This window comes from Protopterus annectens, chromosome 4.part1 (assembly GCF_019279795.1).
Source record: "Protopterus annectens isolate FY-2018-M chromosome 4.part1, PAN1.0, whole genome shotgun sequence".
Classification (NCBI taxonomy): Eukaryota; Metazoa; Chordata; order Ceratodontiformes; family Protopteridae; genus Protopterus; species Protopterus annectens.
The window spans coordinates 834,841,358-834,863,440 of record NC_056734.1 but is presented as its reverse complement, the minus strand read 5'-3'; the positions used below and the strand labels follow the sequence as shown (position 1 = coordinate 834,863,440).

The 22,083-nt window shown below is 40.1% G+C and overlaps 1 protein-coding gene across 6 annotated transcripts in view; it reads right to left on the bottom strand.

Annotated features, from left to right (window-relative positions):
* The window catches only part of WWTR1 (WW domain containing transcription regulator 1), an 837,533-nt gene that overhangs the window by 202,481 nt on the left and 612,969 nt on the right, over positions 1 to 22,083 (bottom strand). For 4 of the 6 annotated variants that reach the window (XM_044070605.1, XM_044070607.1, XM_044070606.1 and 1 more), the window contains exon 3: positions 14,247 to 14,360. The exons of the other annotated variants lie outside the window; for them this stretch is intronic. In XM_044070605.1, coding sequence (XP_043926540.1) covers positions 14,247 to 14,360 — 114 coding nt within the window. The remainder of the gene's footprint in view (positions 1 to 14,246; positions 14,361 to 22,083) is intronic. 6 annotated transcript variants of the gene reach the window in all.

Here is a 22,083-nt window from a genome sequence, read left to right as displayed (position 1 = left end):
GAAGCTGAGACAGACTTCAGCAGAGTAGGTATATAACCTTCAAAGAAAAGTGGACTGTACACTCTTCCACAAGGGAAGAGGTTTGCACAGAAACCTGTTAACTAATGGGACCTCCAAAGCACTACAAATCAGTGGTGAGACCTCCATTCAGATGGAACAGCAGAAAACTATGAAGGATGAACAGCAGAAAACTATGAAGGATGAATGGACAGACTTCTATCACTGGCTTCTGAAACCCAGCTTCTGGGCTGCGTGCCTCACTCACCCTGCTAGAGGCCTGGATGGTTGCACAGGCTGAAATCTAAAAGGGTTAAGGACAGGTAGGGACACAGTTTAAACAGGTTCCAGGACACCTCTCTGGATCACACTCCCTCAGGCCACTGAAGGCATCACTATGGCTTCTCAATTCTTACCATCTGGTTCTTTTACTACTGCTTATTCTGCCTTGTCCATTTATTTTTGGACCTATGCTCAATTTTATGAAATAGTTCTTGTTTACATGTGCTTATAGAAGGCTTTTTCCCCAAGACAGGATGGATGCCCCGTGTACTAAAGGCCACCAGGTTGCTAAAGTCCACTATATTCGCAAAAGGCCTGTAAATTCTAAGTGCATCAATGGAGCCTTTTCTTACTAAATGTACAGTAGTAATCACAATGAGAAACAGAGCACTAATGGTTCTCCTTCACATTTAAAATTATTAAAAATGGTAAATCCATCTGAAGGACTGAGCACACCAGCTCACTCATCCTTTGGGGGGGGGGTCTGATGGAATGGGAGTACACTTGCCCACCTGTAAGGGCTCACATTAGGCAGGAACTTTCCTGCTAAGCCAAAGAATACACACCTTTCTCACCCAACCAGACAGACATGGCAGCCCACTCTGAGGAAGCAAGAAGCCACTCCCTACCAATGGACTCCTGCCATTTGATGGAACCCAACATGGTTTCGCTGGTTGAAACAAATGGGCTGTAGGGCTCAAAAAGCAGGACAACACCAGACTCTCAACCTTGCAAGAAAGAACACGTTGAATAGATGCAGGTGGTGGAACCATAAGTTGGGGGGGGGGGGGGTAAAAAAAATGTTCATCTTCAGGCACATTAGTGAGCTTCTTCTAGGAACGTTGTGGAACTCAGAGAATGCCAAACCAAATATCTAATTAAAAATGTGACCATAATTAAAACAAAATACAGTGAATCTAATAAGAATGAAGTAGTTCCTAATCTTGATACCTTTTCTCTGAAATCACCTAGAAGGTACCAAGAAAAATAAAACAGATGGTTTTGTGAGGTCCCTGAATATGGCCTCCATTGACAGCATCTTATCCATTCCACATAAATTAACACCTGTCAACATCCACAGGGCTATTGTAGAGTCTCCACCATGTGTGAGGCCATACAGGCAACTGGAGTCATACTTGTTTGCAAAGGTAATCCAGTGTCTGCTGGTAAACAAGTTCCTCCAGCATCAAGGAAAAAGGACAATCACTTTCCACGCAGGAAATTACTAGGGTCAAACTGACAACACAAGAGTTTCAGGAACAAGGGACAAAGTCCATGTGTATCAGGAACAATTTCCTGTAAAAAAAAAGAAAGCTCCAACTGCATAATGTGAAGGCCAAAAGGGCAGACTAGAGTTTACATCATGTCCATGAAAAAAGGCAAACTGAAGAGATGATAAATAACAGTATGTAATCACATGCCTCTCTGGTGTCGAAGGACTGAATACAGGTGAAGGCCTTGAACTCATGGACTCAGAACAGTCCACATTACAGCTCAGTCCACATTACAGCTCAAATGTAAAGTCCTTACTACAGCCCATTCAACATGGATTCAATTAGTGGCTCGGGTGACTGACAGATGGTTGGAGGTCTGTCCATCTTGGGGATGGAGGACAGTTACATGGGCTTTGCCCATGAAATCGCTGGCAGAGGCTGCAGATTGAGCAAGAGAAAGGCATGGTCTAAAGGGGGGAATTAGGGTGGGAACATCACTGAGCTTCTGCCAAGGTGAATTAAGCTGGTGTGCATTCCCACTGCATGCCTGTCCCCAGATGGGAAGTCAGGGTTAAAGAGAAAAAACCCTGTCAGGCTTGGACAGCCATCTCCAACTCCAGACATCCTTATGTCCCATGTTCGCCCAAGTCATCAAAATAGGTTACAATCCAGGGTTCTAACTGGAGAGACTGGTAGATACAATGATGGATGTGGGGCACTGGGAAGGCTGTCAGTGTGAAGCAGAGGAGCACAGTATGTTCAAAAAATTTTGAATGTAACCTATACAACTGTTTTTTCCTATATTTTATATAATTATTCCTTGCTTTTCTGCATTTGTTAGCCAGAAAAAAAAATTCTAAAAATAAACAACCTTTTCTAATGTGTGATCAAATTTTCTAGTTCTAGTTCTGAAGAAAAAGCTCAGCTCTTTTGGAATAACCAAGTAGCTTGATCATTGTGTATCAGGAGGATGACGTGCTGTGGTAGAAGAAAAGGACTTTCCCTCACCAACTGGAGAAGGTAGAAAAACAGTGCTTCCTTGGAAAGAAAAAAAAATTGTATTTGGCCTCATGTCCTTTGTTTTTAAAACTATACTGGGGAGCAAGAGAAGCGGAAGAAAAGTACACAGTTGATTGAGAAGGCATCCGATTTCCCAGGTCTCTTTGTGAGATGTTCTGGAGCAGACTTTGGTTAACTTTCTACCGCTCAAAGAAAAATAAAGGTCTCTCTCTCGCTTGTACACCCCACTTGATCAGATCCAAAAAGATGTCCTTGTGTAGAACCTGTGCGCGTGTGTGTCTGTGCTGAGGTTTTGATTAACAGATCTGCCATAGATTTCTCCTGTGAGAACGAGTCACGATCAGGAGTAGTTTTAACTACAGTACCTCATTCTAGGTCTACATGGCTGACTTGCAACATGGTAAGAGTATGTGCGCCCCCTCCCAGCAATTATTTTCAAAGTCCTTGGCACTTGTAAAGCATGCAGTACTGCAAGATTTATTTCAGATTTATGTCAAACTTGTGCGTTAATAGGCTCCAGGTACCTTACACTGAGATTTATTATAGCATGGGTTCTCCATGCTTGATCTGAAGCATCTGTGGTTAATGTACTTTTAAAAACTTGTGAAACCTTGACAGGTTCAGACAGATCTCTAGGCCCCTCGGATAGGGATAGTAAGGAGGTTGAGGCCGAGAAAAAGAGAAAGGGGGGAGACTGGAAATTCGCAATTGTTCCTCGCTGGTAGGAGGGCATGTCTTCCTCCACTCTCCTCTGTCTTCTTGCTTCCATTTTCTACTTTGGTACACAATTCTTCCATTGGCTTGCTTGCCTTTGCCTTGCTTCCTGTATAACAGCACATACTTGGTGGGACAGTTCTTACAGTATTTTGGAAGTGGAGATGAAACATGTATTTTAAATAATTCCCGATCTTCAACTCTTTTTTGCACACACACACACACACACACACACACACACACACACACACACACACACACACAATAAGCAGCTGCATCTTCACACCTTCAGACACACACACACAATAAGCAGCTGCATCATCACACCTTCAGACAAGGACAGGGTCCTTGCCTAGAATGTTTCTAAGGAATAACCTTGTTGCATCAGCCCAGAACCGTACATCTACTCCATTATATCTATATTTGATACCATGCTTCCCAAGCTGAAATGAGATCTGTGCTTGCTGGGGCATGGAACACCTCTTTGTTTCATCCTGAATGCCTCAACAACTGTACCATCAGCTACTTAAGGGTATGTTTTGGAACTTCAAAAAGTGGGATTAGCAATTTAGAGCCCTAAAACTCAGGGTCTGATGTGCGCACACACTGACATTTGGGAGTTTACTCAGCCTGCAGCCCCTCTTGCTCCCTTAAGCAGACTCCAGGACCACCCCATGTCTGTGTTTGTCAAGGGTAGGTTCATAGGTAGGTACTAGGCTATTGGCCCACGGGCCTAAGTAAGCCTAGCCAACAAGGTTCCCTGGCTTACGCCACCCAAGAAAGTTAATTTCCTGTGCCCCTGTCGAGCAGAGCCACAGAAGTGATCCCCGGGGTGTATTTCCTATTTCCCATCCACTCAAGATTTTTCTTGGAGAGTGCTAATGAGGAACTTTGCTTGACATAGATGGGTAGCTTGTTCCAGAGTATAGGAAGTCTCTGGGACAGGAATCTATCCCTCCAGCATGTCCTGTTTATTGTGGTGACATGTCCCTAGAGCATGTAGCTCAGAGGGATTGGGATTTCTTTAGGTGTAGCATGTCCAAGGGTTCGGTGCTTAACATAGCTTTATATGTTAGGCAGAGATCTCCTCGGAGTAGGCCATATGCTACAGAGTAAAGCTGGAGTTTTTTGAGACAGTCAGTGTAGGGCATCTGTTTGAGGCCAGTAATCCTCTTTGTGAGGTACTTCTGTGACCTTTCCAGCTGCTGTAGATGTCTTGTGAGGTACATTCCAAAAGGGACGTTGTACTCTACAATGGGTCTAATGAGTGCCGAGTAGAGGTGAACAATGACCTCTTTTTCCTGGATGAGAACCCTTTTGTGAGGAGTATTTTTATACAGTTAGATGGTTCTTGGAACCTATGAAAACACTGAGGTCTCTCTGAGAAGCAAATGTGCTCTGGGTCTGGTTCTAATCGGCTGATAGTAAAAACATCCAAAAGAACTTCTTGGAAAGGAGGAATAGCTACTGTTTTGACGGACAAATCCCAGAAGTTCCTTGGTCTTTTCCGAGAAGCTGGATCCTACTGTGTTTGACACTGGAAATGCTCTCACTCTCATAAGTGTAGTAGCTCTAAAAGGACAGGTCCTCTAGTGGTAAATCAGAGGCCAGGGTTTCCTCACTGGCTCCATCTCCCACAGGAGATGTATTCTTTCTTATGCAGGTCTGAGCTCCTCACACACATAGGGCTTTTCTGGATCAGGTTGTAAGCCTTGCAAAGACTGCAGAAATACCTGACCTAGCTTAGCCTAGTCTCATTTTGGAGGGTAAGATAGCAGTGATCCACCAAGTGAAAACTTTGGTGTGGTCAATGCCCAGGGGAGCATAATCGCCTCCCCTGGTGTTTAGAAAGCCTCCACACTGAAACTAGCTGCTGTCCTGGATTACATATTTTACTTGAGACTCTCCAATGGATTGCTTACCTGTTTTGCTCTTCAGTCACAGCCTGGACCTGATGGATTAGCATTAGCCATGCTGTGTGCACTCACTGAGCTTGGTATGAAAACTACAGCAGAAAATATGCCACCTTTATTTTAGGAATGCAAAGATACCCAAGGTAAGGTGATTTCAGCCCGACTAAGGAAGGAAGAAAAGGTGCCTAAGTGTAAAAGTCAAGCTGGACTTTGGTCCTCAGACTGTGGCAGGATTCCCAAAATTTATGAGTGCAACAGTGAACCACATGAAGAAAAATTGTTTGTGCCTGTCCTTTGTAAGGATCTACCTCCCAAACAAGAGAAACAATAGTTCAAACAAAAGAGGTCCTTCATCTCTGTTTAATAGGAAAGCAGGTAGCTGTTGTCAATACAGCACAGTGACATTCTCTTCAAAGAGCACAGGAGTATATTACTGGTACATGTCTGAAGTTAGTTTAGACTCTTTTTGAAGACAGACTATGACTTACTAATTGCTGCCAATATGCAAATATTCCTTTCCTTATTGCTTTTCTGGCTTCATGTGAGCAACATTTTTCCATGAACAAAATAACTTAAAGTTCTCGTCTAGCCAAAGGCCTAGACACTTAAAATACTTTGTAATTTCTAGGGATTACAGTTTGGAGTCTGGAATATGCCACTCTGACAAGACTGCAGTTAGTTTTTGATTTGTATTAATCATGGATTTTGCTTTTTGAGTTGAACACTAATGTGAATGTGTGTTTTTTAATCCAATTAGACATTAGAAGATCTGTTTATAATTTCCTTTTGAAGTTAGCATGCATAGGGCTAGACCAATATAAAACATTAAGGGTAGTTGGGGAAGGTCAGAGGTAAATTGTGCATAAATACAGAGAAAAAGATGAGTAGCAGGAACTAAACCATGGAAGATCTTGAGTGCTGCTGGGCTGAAAAGGGGGGAAAAAAATAATTTTGACTATAAATGACCTGATAGACAGACAGGTCTTTAAATCAAGGGGTGTTTTTTTTGCCCCAGTCTATGTGCTAGTGCATCAGTAAGGACTGCATGGACTAGAAGCTCAATTGCCTTTGTCACCTCTATGAATACTGCAACAATTCATGTGAAGTGTCATCTGTTAGCATCCACAGTGCAGTAATGGTACAGAAGCCTATTTAGAACCAACACTTGTTCCTTGCTAGAAACGCACACTTTAATAAGTTATGGATAAAAGCTGATCAAATCACAAAAATGTACGGTATTAAAGGTAGGTCTTGCAAACCATTTTTTTCTGTACCTACTGTTCGATTTTAACTGCCTTTTGCTCTGTGCAGGAAGTAACAATTCCTACCAATTCTTCAATGACGCAACTTAAGTACATGGGTTCATAGTAGAAATGCTACTGGAAAAGTACATGCTGTTGTCCTGCACAATTAAGCTGTATGTTTACTGATGCAATGCTTGCATGTACTCCAAAGGGGATGGGAAGAATTTTGGCACAAGGCTGGAGACTGTACCTGTGTACATTTACTGGCAAGGCGGTCTGTCTCACACACACACACACACACACACACACACACACACACACACACACACACACACACACCTTTATTTCTGATGTTTTGCATTACTCAATGAAGCGAAGTAACTACATCCATTCACAAATAAGAAATAAAATACTGACAGCAAAGGTAAGCTGGACTTGACAGTAAAATCAATGCAAAATGTGGAAAGACCATTTGACAGTAGTGTCCAAGGTCTCCAACTGAAAATCAGCTCCTTTAAAATAATATTTATTTTATTTATTTTTATTTTACATTTGTTAACCGGGCTAGTCTGGCTGGATACATGTCCATTTTCAGCAGAGGCCCGAGGAGAAAAGCTCCGCTATAATACTAAATTATACAGTTTAAAGAAACTAAAACACTAAATCAAGTAAACACTCAAACAATAAAACAATGAAAAACATTGAAAACATTGACTGCAAAAAAAAAGCGAAGTACAAATGAATATATAGTATTGCTGATATAGTCAGGCCAGATAAGTGTCTATTTTCTGTAAAGGGTTAAGGAGGAAAGCTCCACTGTCATACTAAAAAAGAAAGAAACAAACATTGTCAAAGAGAGAGATACTATATAATATATAATATACAGTGTTAGCTATGAAAGCAGGTAGTATAGCAGTTATCATCAGTATACATCTTGTGTTAGTCTACAACTTACGCTCATATTTCTGCTTTAATCCTCAACATTTTCAGTGTGTAAATGAATATTTATGTATTGACATTTGTTTGCCAGGATAGTCTGAATAGGGCAAGAACTATCCCTTTTCAGCAAAGGTTTGGAGAGAAAAGCTTCACAGAGAAATACAATTATTATTAATTATATTATCAAGTGATCTAGCTGTACAGTGTCTGCATCCAACTGCCAATAAAATAATATAAAGGACTGAGCGCTAGTGTTTAAGCACAGGTTCAGGGAAGATGTGCACAATCATCTTCTGGTGCTGCTGGGAACAAGATTCAGACAATAAGCAAAGTAAGTGTGTGTGTGAAAATATTCCCATTTTATATAGCCTTACTTTTTGTGCAAGAACACAAAGCCTAACTGATGATCTGAGGCAGTTTTTAGGCACACACACACACACACACACACACACACACACACACACACATGCTGTGATATGTATACCAGCTTCCAGATTTGATAATTCATTATCTATTTAACCTTCTATATGTGTGTACATATATATATATATATATATATATATATAAAATAAAATTTATGAGAGACCCAAATGCTTTCTTTGAACGGTTTCATTTGTCAGAACAGGAATCGTCTGTATGGTCAATTCCTTTTTCCTTGTACAGTAGCAGTGATCTGCACAAGAATGGCTACGGATGTTTCTCCTTTTCCCCAATGAAGTGCAATGTTATAGTTGGTATACGTAAGCTGTAGGAGGAAAGGGGGCTTGGCCCCTTGCAAAATACATTTTTTTTTTTTTTACATTTTTCTTGTTTTCAAGTAAACATTGTCAATAGAAGTTGAGTGAAATTATGTTATTGTAAGTAAGGAGTTGATTGTTTTTTCTTTTTATATAAGATATATATATATATATATATATATATATATATATAAAAAATATAAATATACATATATATATTTTACATATACATGCGCACACACTTTTTTTTTAAATCTAAAGTTATAGCAACATTCATGTTTGCCGACATTTAAAACGACATCCACAACATATCAAAAATGGGAATGTCAATAACACATTTTGCATGAGCTGAGAAACAGTCTCAGCACATGCAAAGACTAAAACAAAAACAAATCATAAACAATGTTTTTTTACAGGAGGGCAAGCCCCCCCCCCCCTGCTAATTACATATACTAACCCACAGATCGCACAAAAATGGGGTAAGGGAGTATTCCTAAACCCAGATAATTATGCGATCTGCCACACCTGCTGGCCATTTGTTTAGATGATCAAAAGTTGACTAAACAGAAGTCGACCAAACACACTTTCTGCACTCATTTTGCGTCTCTCTCTCCATATATATATATATATATATATATATATATATATATATATATACATACATATACACACACACACACATTTATGTACATATCTCATGCATACACAGTTCTGTCGCAAACATGGCATGTAACTTTTCTGAACTTTTTTAAATGCATATCACACAAAACACCTGAAAAAAAAAATCAGGCTTTTGTAGGTCCATTCCACCTTGGCAGAACATTAGGAAGTGCAGATTATACAGCTACTGAGGAATTTCTGTAGGTCTTGTTGCATTCTGTACTTGACTACTACAAATTTAAAATACTGAAGTATAGAGCCTGTCACATGACCTGAGCTGAGATGTAGAACATGGCTGAATGGCAAACCTGCACAAACTCTGACATGGAATCCTTGGACACTGAGAAATGGAATGAAACTTTTGATCCTCTCTCTAAATGTCACAGAACAATAGGCTGTACCCAATGGTCTGACCTCCATAATCAAATACAAAACAGAATTTATATGCCAGTCTTACAAAGCACCTGAAGAATGCAAGTTCTGCTACAAGATTCCACTTGTGCTACTAAGCAGAACTGTGAAGTATTGCAAAGACACTTTTGTCTTAAATTTAGTATCTGTTTGAAAAGGACATATTTCCATCGTTCTTTGTAAATGTATTAAGGGGTGAAAATATTCAATTCCATGTAAAGATCATGATCTCAAGATGAGATAATAAGGATGACACTGGCTTCTTCGTATTATGGTACATAAATTAGCATTTTAAAATATACTACATTTCAACTTCTTGTTTTGCATAGTATGATGTCTCAAAAACCTGTTACTAGGTCCAGCAAAATTCAATGCACAATGCTAAACAGGCTACTATCAGAGTGAATTCTACCAATGAGTTTATAGGTACAACCATGACAGTCAAAAGTGGGAATCCCATGGCAAACAATGCTAAAAACAAAGTTTCAGCTATGTAATGCTAAAAATAAATTTTTGCATAACTTGACAAGTTCATGGCATACCAGTGTCCCAGTGCACACAGCTTCACAAAGACTTAAACAGAAGACATATACTTGAAATGTGCTGTATGTGTGGGTTTTGCTATGACAGTAGTGCGAAACACTTGTTACCTTTGACACGTGTGCAAGAGTTGTCTTATACCATGTGCTACTGCCCTTTGATAGTCCAGTACTATTATGCAGTACTTCATAGGTCCTTCTAGGCTATTGCTCTGTGAGGCTTTTAAAGAAGCCTAGCCTTACATTCCAATGGTAGTTTTTAACACTTATATTTTGCAAACGAATAACTCAGGCTAGCAGAACAAGGATGTGTTGGGAGTCCTTGGGACATTTACTTGTTCCTTCTATCCATGAGGAACATGGCTACTAAACTGGGAATGAATTTGCAGTTTCCCATCCATTCATCCAAATTATGTTTGACTAGAGTAAGAGAAATATTTTTCTCATTTATGTGGAGAGGGAGACTGTTCCACAGGAGAGGTATTCTTTGTGGTACATGCCTCTCCCTCCAAAATGTCCTCCTTTTGTTGAAAGGCAGATTGAGAGGGCTCGAGTGGTTGCGTTCACACTACTACTGGATTTACAAATTTGTGACAGGTCTGACAGAACAGGGTCTGTCGATGCTCTATACATGAGGCAGAGGTTGCCCCTTAGTAGCCTGCATATACAAAGAGCTATACATAACAGCACTGGGCTGTAAGGCCATAACAGACGGGTAAAAGTGTTCCATTCATTAGCCGAGAGGTATTTTAGCACAAAGCAACAGTACCTATGCCATTCTTCATGGTGTTGGACATTCACTGCACCCATTTTTATTGCAGAGCTGCCAATAACCAGTGCTGTGGTGACCTCTGTTAACCTTTGATACAGTAAATTGTATATCAAGTCATTAATGAAAGTATACGATGTAGAAATCAATTTGTTTTTATAAGTCTTCCATTTCTGCAGGTGGAAAGATTTAACGGCAGCATAATCAAAGGTACATTTTCTTGAAGTGGATATCTAAATTTTGAACTCTGTACCATGTGAGTGCCTGAAGTGAAAGCAACACAGCTTTTACTTTTGCAATCACTTCTTGGATGTATTCATTAAATTACTGTTGATACAATATCATTTATAATGAAAGTGAGTTTCATAAGAAGAACCATTTACCTGCAAATCTCTATTCATTTTGTCAAACACTGCTGTACCTGCTCCCAAAAACTTTAAGTGCAATAAACCCTAGAATGCTTGTAAGAATTTGGCCATGTTAACACTAATTGTGAGTGAATACTAAGGTTTTCACTGCACCGCCAATGGCCCCAAGTAGGGTCACTGGATTTGTGTATGCATTAGTTTACATATACCAAAACTGGCAAAATGATAGGTTAGGTACATCTACAACATTTAGATGTGAATCAGGACTGCCAGTCTCTCAGCACATTCACCTGCAGTGTCATCAGTCCTGTAGAAGTTAAGTAAAAATAAGGGTACATAAGGTATGACGGAGAAGGGAAGAGTCTAAGATAGCTATGTCACAATGTAACAACGGGTAGCAACAGAAAAAAAAAGTCTGTACTTGAACTAAGTTTTTAAAAAAAATGGCTGCACCCGACGAACAAATTTTATGTTTGAAATACCCTGCAAATTGTCTTTTATTTTTAATACTCAGTTAACCAGTATGCTTTTTTATGGAAGATATAATATTTTAATTTAAAGAAATTTAACTGATGGAAGAAAATGTCTAAAAATAAAGCTTGTGAGCAACAGTGAAGCTGTAGCAACTGCTTCAGACATAAACCAACATTAAACACTGACCAAGTCTCACATACATAGTTATACAAGTATTAGTACACTTGTGTTACATGTGGAAAATGCTTCAGTAATTACTATTTTCTATACTGTTTACAAATACCTACTCTGTGTTAATTTCGGTGAACAGCTGCCTTTGTTGCCATCATCTACTTACAGTGCTCTGTAGTCATCATCGTACTTGTAGTTTACTGCAGCATTTCTACAGCTGCTGTACTTTATTTGCAGCATTTTTTTATCACAAAGTTTGTAGTTTTCTTTAATTCAAGAACAATTTTCCTCTTGATAACTGTTACAGTGTTTGGTACTTTTCTGTCTGTTGTTTACTTCCTTTCAGCAGTACAAAACACTGGTGCGCACACTGGCAATCTTTTGTGGAGGGTTGCAGAGATTAAGGGTTTTAAGGTTAGTAATAAAATGAAAATAAATGCAACAATTCAAGTTAGAGACAAAACTGGTCTAATGAATCGCAACAGAGAACAGTAAAATATGTTACACTACAAATAAAGCATACATCAAGAAACAGATGTACAATATGCACTTTCAAAAACAGACAGGAACAAAATACCATTTTGAAAATCTGCACAAAAGCATAGCAAACAAATAACTGTAAAATAGTTTATCAAAATACATCAGTCGCAAATCATCATTAGGACACCAAGTTAATTCTTCAGGTGTCAGTCACACTTGCATCTGATTCGTTCACCATATCAATTAACTATGCATTGCCAACTGGCAAGCCTCAAAATAATATTTTGTTTGTTAAATGAACACTTGACAGACAGCATTATGCTGTATTTGTATTAATTTCAGGTATTATTTGGCATTCAGTTTTGCAAAGATCATGCAATACAAATAACAAATTGGTCACTGCCAACCATCCTGGCACACACTTCTAAAATGATGTCACTATAGCTACAGTAAGAATTAGGAATATAAAGGTGAAACAACTTTCAAGAGGCTGTGATACAAATATGGATGAGGATCAGGCTTCTGACATTGTTCAACAAGGGCTTAAGTGCACCTTAATTTTAACTTGGTAGCTTACAAACTAATGAGGGAAAACTAGTTAACATGCAGCTACTGTGAAGGTTTGTAATCAGATAAGCGGAACACTAGGTGCAGAGCTGCTTATTACCAAACAGTGCATAAACACCAGAAAAATATGGTGATCACTCTCTAACGAAGGGCCTGGCCTCATGTCTCCAGAAAAAATGACTTACAGTATTTCAGAAGACTTCAAGATGGGAGGACATTTCTTGTTTAGCAGTTGGGGGAATGGTTCAGTATGTGGATTGTGCTCCAACATGATCCAACATGCATGATTACTGTAAGAGTCATCATCTACAATCTAAATGCATGCCTCTTCCCCAGCTCTGTGGTGTACAGATAAACAGAGCCCTGCTTATCCTATGACCCTGAAAACTGAGTCTCAGTAGTGGCTATGGTACTATAGGAACCGAATGAACTTGGAGGGAGAGTAAGGCATATGGTACATCCATCCCAGGGAGAATGTGGTGCTCCTGTCTGTTGCATTGCCATATCCTACTGGGGATGAGAGAACAAGCATGCAGCACTTGGACTCTGGATGTGAACTTAGCTGCTGCTGCTGCCAACTGCTTCAGCAATATTCCTCCAAGGGGTCATAGCTTCCTGCAGTGTTTGCGTGTATGGGAGCGTACACATAATCCCTCAAAAGGGTGGCTCAGTATGCGCATGTCAACCACCAAGGGGAGGAGTATTACGGCCACTCCCCCAATGCTTGCCTTAATGCTGACTCCTCTCAGTCAGTTCTCAACCCCTGTGAAGGTGAAGTAAATCGGCAGATTGGTTGCACAGAAGACTGATGGCCAGCACTCACCAGTCACCAGGCAAAAACTGATTATAAAAATAATTTACACCGAGCTGTGCGGGTGGCATAACCACATGACCTTATTCAACAGGATGAACACAGTGGAGGGTACAAAGTAACAAATGTAAAATACACAGGCTGAGTATCTGAAGTTACATTTTTGCATTAACATTTTCAAATATATGGTCTAAGAATGAGACTAACCTAAGGCAGGCAAACTGTAAACAAAGACTTATATGGACTACACTGTACAGGATCAGAAACGCATCAAGGTTTAGAAGGCTGGCACAACTCAAATCGGAAACGCATGTCTGTTTAACATTCTGGTAACCGGCTTTAAAACTATTTCAGTTTAACAAGTCTGGAGAAATCATTCAACACAAACAAATGAACTCTTAATGACAAAAAGTACAAAACAGAACGATAAACCTACATAACATTTCTTCGTTCTTGGTCTAGTAAAAATGAGTGGGGAAACAAAGCAATGCTTGAAAAATGCATCTTTAAAATGTTCAGGTTCCTGACTTCACTGATTTGAAATGTCTTTCAATATTTTTTTACAATCCAGGGAGCCAAAATGGTAACTTCTAACAGATTCCAAACCTCATCTTACTGCAATCAAATTTAAAGAGCTGGCTGCAAGGGATTACATGTGCAAAGATCTCTGAAGAAAAGTGAAGGCAGTGAACCCAGGTACTTACTGTCTTACCAGCTAAAAGAATAGTTAGAAGTTTTAAGCTCTATGTTGTAATAAAGCAGGTGAAACTGCAAGACTAACTTTATATAGGATCACCTTCACAAAAAATACACACGTTTGTCAGTTTGTTTAGTTACAGTGAGAAGGTAGGAGACATTAGTTAGGATATCAGGACAGAAAAGATGCATTAACGTATTTTGAGGGTCAGTGAACATCAAACTCCACTTGGTACTTACTGGCAGATGTATCCAACCTTGGGTCAAGCCAGGATGTTTTCTTGTTTTTGTGATCAATGAAGTATATTTCTCCCTGAGGTGTCATTGCTTGTTCCCAACCTTCGGGCAACTGTCCTATTTAAGCAGGAACATTAAAGGAATCATCAGCTATAGTTTAAAAGCCTTCTTACCCAAGTCCCAATTTTTCAAGAGCTACTGTATGTACATAACTTATGGTAAAGAAGGATTTTCACACTATGCCAATGCGTGTCTAGAAGCCAGTATCACAACATATTACACTAGAATCAGCAAGCACAAAGCGCAATTAAAACAGTTAAACCCAGTCCATGCTAAAGGTTTTGGAAATTACTTTTAAAACTACTTCAATTAAACTAGATAAAAGAAATCAAATAACACAGTAAACAGTAAATTAATCCCTAATAACAAAAACGATAATGCTAGTTTGTCAACTACGGCAGAATGAATGTTTTAGGAAGGCATGCCATTCTTTTTCTAAATTCATTACTTGGTGCTCACTTTTCACATTTTAGTTTTGTTTACCATGTCTGCAACTTACAAAGTTGTTAGTTCTGTCACTGAAGAGAAATTAAACATACAAGGATGCAACTCTGTTCTGCTTCAGATTTCTTGATCTACATGTGATGCATGCATTTATAAACATTATCGTCAAACAAGACAGGCAATCAAGATAAAATAAACAAGATAATAAGTGACTAGTTAGTTGGCTGGGTTTCCAAGTCCGGAAAACTTGCTGTGAAATCTGGTTAAATATTCAGAGCAAGAACACAGCTTTCTGTTTTAACAGCTTTGTGCATAAAGAGGTGACCTTAGCACACTAGAAGAAAGTCAAGTCAGAATCAAACTACCTCAGGAGCAATGACCTCAGAACACAGACAATAGCATTTTTAAACCATCATCAAACCCAAAACGAATGGAGTATGTCTTTTTTTGAAGCTGTTACACCCACACCTCAAATTTCATTTTAGCCTTTTTTTTTCAATCAAGGTGACACTAATGAGATCTACAGGGAATTTGCAAAGGTATAAATGAGATTTGGGAGAAAACATCTCAACTGACAACAAGCAAATTTGCCAGCAAGCAGTGAAGCTGAAAGTATGAATATTCAATAAAGGCAAAGAAATTATTTTTCAGCATGGAGAATGAAATATGCAATTAAGTGCAAGATGAAATGGTAGAAGACAGTTGGCAAGACTTCACAGAAAAATTATCATAAATACAAAAACAGGGATATATGGAATCCCAAAACGCAGATGCAGCCAAGAAACAGATTCTGATGTCATGTAAGGACTGTTTAGCCTACCTACTCTGTCAAATTTCACTAACTACCATATAAACTACAGACTGTACTTAAATTAATGCTTTTATTTTCCCATCAGTCAAAAGTAGTACATTATGTTTGCCCAAGTACTCCAATTTCTTATTCTTATGTGACTGTACTGCCTTATCCAGAAATGTTGTTTATGTCTCCCTGGAGCCGTATGTAAAATGTGCCCTGATGTACCAGGCAACTGATTTTTATCACTTTTTAGTGGTAAACTTGCATTGGAAGGTGCTACTTTCTGTAAATACCCCCTCCCCCACCCTCGTGTTCAAGAGTATACTTTAAAGTTTTTCTTTTCCTTTGCTGCTTGGCACACACTGATCTATTTTTTGTTGTTCTCTTATGTAATGTCTCTTCTCTGTGCATACCCTTTCAAAGGTGAAGCTTCCAAAACTGTATACAGCACACCAGAACAGGCCTTACCAACTGTGTAAACAAATGGATAACTTGTTTTGTACTAATGAAGTCTTTTCCACTACATCCCAGACTAGATCAGCAGAGTTAAAGCCAAATGTTGTAATTATACATTCCAACAAAATATACATTTCATTGAGCGAGGTTGGGAGTTGTCCTAGAGCCAAGTGACCCTGGAATTGGTTATGTTAAGTTCAGAGGTACAGAAGGCAAAACCCCTAAAGGGGGGGGCTTACTGCCGCAGAGAAATTACAACTTTGAAAACAGTGACAGTCATTTGGTTTTAAAAGTGACAGACATTCTTTAACTAGTTTTCAATGGTATGCCATGGAACTGCTGCATTATTCCTTTGGCTTTCCTTGATGCAGTCTGGCATGGGATATTATTAGCATAGCTGCCAATCCCACATTTGTTGATGATGCAACTCTTCCTCCAGCTGTGCATGCTTGTCATTCAGTTAGTGTTTCCCATATTTTAGGGCATTCCTTCCAGTGGTACCACCTCTTTTCTCATTCTAAAAGTTGAACTGTCAGAAGTGCAACAGCATCACTGAAGGCCTCAGATTGTATGCAAGAAGATTGGCTATACACCTTCTCCAATTATACTAGCCTTACTTCCTTAGATCTGCTTGAGGATCAGGATACCACAATTATTCACAATGCTGTCATCAAATATATTACCCCCCCCCCAATGCCATTATACCCTTGCCAGTGCTAAAGGGTCCGGAGGCAGACATACAGGATTTGAATTTTTTTCTCATGTAGGCTCAAACCCCTTTCGCAGACAGGTGAGGAGCAAAACAGATGCAGTCTTTATACTGATGAGGGAACAGTAAGGACTGTACAACTATGTATTACTGGTCATCTTGCAGAGTACTTGGAGTTAGCCACTGCTCTCTGTCGAAGGATGCTTGTGAGGCAGAAAACTCCCAAACTCTCTCCCTTCCTAAGGGAAACTAACTGCTCACTCCTTTCTAACTGCCCTTCTGGAAATCAGGTAGTCAGTCAACCCAAGTAAATAAAATGCAAGTAGGATATCTGGTTCTGTGGTGCATAGGGATGAAGCTCTGATTGCAACCCAGTCACCTTGGGTTCAGTTAGTGACCTTCGCACTGGAATAGGCAGTCATTGAGGGGGAGGAGTGAAGAAACATGGCTCACTCACCTCTTCTTGGGGGGGGGGGGGGGCTGTGTGCATTTGGAGGCACACATTGCAATGGGGTCTCCATGGTGGAAAATGGAGAGACCAATACCTGCGCAGGGGCTAGAAAGCACGGTTGCTTAAAGTAACACTAATCACATTGCTACAGGCCTTTAAACTGCAACTATGGGAAGGAAAGTTGTGCATCTTAGCTTCCAAGACTCAGTGCAAAACACATGGTGAGTATAATACACATTCATAGCAAACAAGAAAAAAATTAAATATTAACAGAAGATTAGATGGAAAAACTGCACTTACACAAATGATGTAATAGGGCACCCCAAAACACCATAGCAGAAAACCCAACACCTGAGACAACAGTTGCTTTTAACAAAAGGGAACAAAATTGGCTTAGCTGTCATTATTTCTGTTTATTCCCAAAACATATGAGGTTTGTGTAATCAGAATGCACTGGGGAAAGAGAAAAAAAGGCAGAACATGTCAATGCTGCAACTTGCAGTTGTACTTTTACTTCTATATTTACTTTAGCTTAATCACCATATTTTACTCCCTACTAATGGCTGAGATGAACCAAACCCTTGCTATACTACAGAGTGGTTTGAAATGAAATGTTCTGATTGGCACACTAGCATCTTTCTCCATTAACTATACAAACTTAAGACAGCCACATAGCCCAAAATTTACATATTACCATAAAAGTTGCATAAAACTGACACTCACCACTATTTCCAATTAATGAACTGAAACAAGGAAGAAAACTGAAAAATGTGTCAGCTACACAAATGACATTGTGTAAACGGTAACTTACAGAAAAATCCAAAAGGTTAAAAAAAAGCTGTTTCATTAGAACAGACATGTCACGCTGCCTCAAGTAGACATGCAGTCTTCAAAAAACATTCTTATATTCTTGCAATTTTAATTTACATTTTTTTTGTTATTGTACATTTCTGCAACTGCTTGTCAAATTTGCAAAATTTCATGCACTGACACTTGAAAGATGTCATTAAACGCTTTGGCAGTGAAGTACACCAGCATTCTACAAAAACTTTACAAGTACAACTTCAAATGGCTATACTTCAATCATCATGTTCTAAAAACCAATGAACCTTAGTGGGAGCATCCATTCAAATCCAGCCCCTCTGCCCCCCAAGAAACAAAAAATAATAAGCTCAGCAATGTTTTCCAATTTCTCTTCCTTAACCTCCCCTTAATAGGATATCTAGTTAAGTGCTCTTAAACATAAATGCGAGAAGCATCCATAAAAAATTGGCTGACCCCATGCATTTATTTGCCCTCTATTCTTCTGGGTTTCTAGCTGCAACAAAACCTTGGCTCAAACAAGACATGAAAGAGGAAAACATTCTGCTCCTTGTTACAATAGATGAGATGAGAAATACAAAGGAGGGTGTGTGGCCACCATCTATATATATTAAAACAAAACCATGAAAGTATATGCATAGCAGTCTTATAACTACCTCCAGGTAACAAATATCCAAACAGCAGTATATTTTTCTCTGCTGGACAAATAGCAATATTCCTCATAAAAGCATTACTCTGGGTGATAGAAATATTGATTGGCAAGTTACTAACTTAAGACTTCTCTACAAAAGTACAGTTGTGTACACTTACCATAAATGTAGATGTTAGAGTGTATTCACTGTTGCAGTCATCACTTTTGGGTTATCTGCTTACAGTAGCCCTCAATCGGCCTGATTAACAAAGTCTTGGGTCCTGCGTAAGATGCGGTCCCTTCTTCCATGACGTCAGGTCGTCAGGGGTATAAAACATGCAGCCGACGCCATTACATCAGTTTTTCTTGCCCCAGATGACAGGTGCCCCCTTAATGGGAAGCAATTAAATCTATAAATATACAAGGTTATACCTCCAACAAAAAAGCAAATACACCAAAAAGCTTTTGAAGATAAAGAAAAGTAGAGGTATATCTAAAAAAGAAAAAGAAGGGGGCTGGAGGAAGGGGAACCAGGACTGCAACAGTGAATACACTCAAACATCTACATTTATGCTAAGTGTACACAGCTGTACTATGTTCTTCGTGTTTCACTTTGCAGTCATCACATTTGGGTAGATTCTCAAAGCTAAGGATGGGAGGAGGAATTTAAATAGAATAAGGACCAGCTAAAAAGTCCTGCAAGACTGCAGTGGCAAGTGGCAAAACCAGCTCTGGATTTAGAGAAAACTGGCAGATAGTAATGCTTGGTGAAAGTATGTACAGAACTCCAAGTAGCAGCTTCTAGGATGTCCTGGTAGGGACGCCTCTGAGAAAGGCTGTAGAGGTAGATGCAGCCCTGGTAGAGTGGGGTCTGATCCCCTGTGGGATAGGTTTTACATGGTGTTTGTAGCAAAAAAGAATGCAATGGCCTATCCATTTGGAAATGGTTTGCTTTGAAATAGCCTTCCCCTCTGCCCCTGCAGCAAATGCCACCAGCAGTTTATCAGATTTCCTTTGAGGTTTAGTTATGTCCAGGTAGAATCTAAGTTGTCTGTGCATGCCTAAGGAGTGCAGAATCCATTCCCCTTTGTTCTGTGGATTAGGAAAGAAGGTTGGCAAATGTACGGACTGATTAAGGGCCACATTGGACCACCATGGGGATGAAGGAGGGATTGGTCCTGAGGGACACCTTGTCCGCGTGAAAGATGATGAAAGGCTCCACTGCCATGAGGGCCTGTAATTCAGATACCCTTCTTGCTGAAGTGATTGTTAAAAGGAAAGCTGTTTTCCAAGAAAGGAATTTTAAGTCCGCAGTGGCAGCTGGCTCGAAAGGAGGAAGGGTGAGTTTTTCCAACACAAAGTTGAGGTCCCAGGCTGGAGTTGGAGCTCTCCTAGGTGGTCATAGATTTTTGGCCCCTCTGAGGAACTGCTTAAGCAGTGGATGAGGGAAGAGGGGTGGTTCTGTGTTATAATGAGCTGAGATGGCTGAGGTGTGAATTTTGATGGAGAAAGACAGGCCCTTATGAAGCATCTCAGTTAAGTATTGTAAGATCTGAGGTAAATTGGGCACTGTTGTGCTCCCTCCCTTGAGATTGGTTCCAGACACAGAATCTTTTCCATTTTTTAGTGTAAGACTTTCTGGTACTAGGCCTCCTTGCCTCTAAAATGATATCCATCACTGGTGTACTGAGGGATGGTAAAGGAGAAATTATGTAATGAGCCAGTCTGCTAGATTCAGTGTTTGAAGTTGAGGATGCAGAATTTGGCTCTCCTGCTGAGACAATACAGTAGGAGTCTGGGGCAGGTGCCATGGGGCCCACAGTGACACATTGTGCAAGAGGGGGTACCAGTGCTGGCTTGGCCAGTCTAGTGCAATCAAAATCGTCCTTGGTTTGTCTTGTTTGATCTTTAGTAGTACTTTGGAGAGCAGAGGCAGAGGAGGGAAGGCATAACTGAAGGACAGAGCATCCACTTTCCAAGCTTGTTTGTGGGGAGTCCTCGTGCAGAATTTGTCCAACTGATAGTTTTGGGGGGAGGCAAACAGGTCTATATCTGGGCTCGCCAATTTGCTTGTCAAAATGTTGAAAATCCTTGGTTCCAGTTTCCACTTGTGTGGGTCCATGAGGTTTCTTAGTTCGTCTGCCAGTGTATTTAGTTTTCCTGGCAGGAACTGAGCTTGTAAATGTACCCGATAACTCAGGGCTGTGCTCCACAACGCCATGGCTAGTCTGCAGAGGGGGTAAGAATGTCTACCCTCCAGCTTATGTACCACATAACAGTGGTGTTTGTCCGTCTTTATCATTAATTGTCCTGGAAGAATGTTGTCCTTGAAGGCTGTCAGAGCATTCTATACAGCTAACATTTCTTTTTGATTGATAAGTAGGTGCATTTGACTTGGGTTCCATTTGCCCTGAATGCACTTCCCTGCCAGGTGGGCCCCCCATGCATAGTCTGATGCATCTGTTGTTAATGTTTGGGCAGCAGGAGGTAATGTGAATGGTAGTCCACTGTTTTGGTGGCAGGCCTCCGCCCAGCAAAGGAACTCTAGGCAAGGTATGAAATGAATCATTGCCTCTAGGATCCTGTGAATGTTGACCCCATAGGCTTTTGAGATACCATTGCAGTTTCCTCATATGCAGCCTTGCATATGGAATTAGAAGAATGCAGGAGGCCATGAACTCCAAGGCTTGCAGTATTTGCCTTACAGATAACTGGGTTTTTGTGGCCATTTGTTTGAAGTAGGTTATCAAATGAATCCGCTTCTCTGGAGTGAGGAAATCCATCTGGGAAGTTGTATTCAAGTTTGCTCCCAGGAATGTAATTTGTTGACAGGGTACCAGTTGTGATTTCTTTTCGTTTATGGTGTACCCCAGACAAGTCAGTACCCTCTGAACAAAGGCCAAATGATTCAAAAGTATGTCCTGGCTTTCTGCCTGAATTAGACATCCATCCAGATATCGGTATATTTGAATATTTCTTTGCCTGCAGAATACGACTGGAGCTAGGCACTTTGTGAATACCCTGGGTGCAGTAGATAAGCCAAAGGGCAGTGCAGAAAACTGATAGTGCATGTAGCCTGCTTTGAAGTGTAGGTATTTTCTGCAAGACTCCCTGATACGGATGTGCAGCTATGCTTCTTTTAAGTCTGGTGTTGCCAACTATGCATCTTTGCCTAGCATAGGAAGCAGCTGGTGAAGAGTCAGCATCTTGAATTTTGAATCACCAGAAATGTATTTAGAGTAGAAAGGTCCAGAATAGGACGCCATGTATTGCCTTTTCTGGGTACCAGGAAAAGTCTCGAATAGAACCCTTGTCCCTTTTCCTCTTCTGGTACCAACTGAATAGCCCCCATGCTTAAGAGAGAGTACTTGATTTTGGACCTCTGCCCACTGATTTGGGGGTAGATTGGCCTGCTTGGTGTTGGTAAGGTGTGGAAGTGAAATCTGTATCCTTGGGACACTATATTTAAAA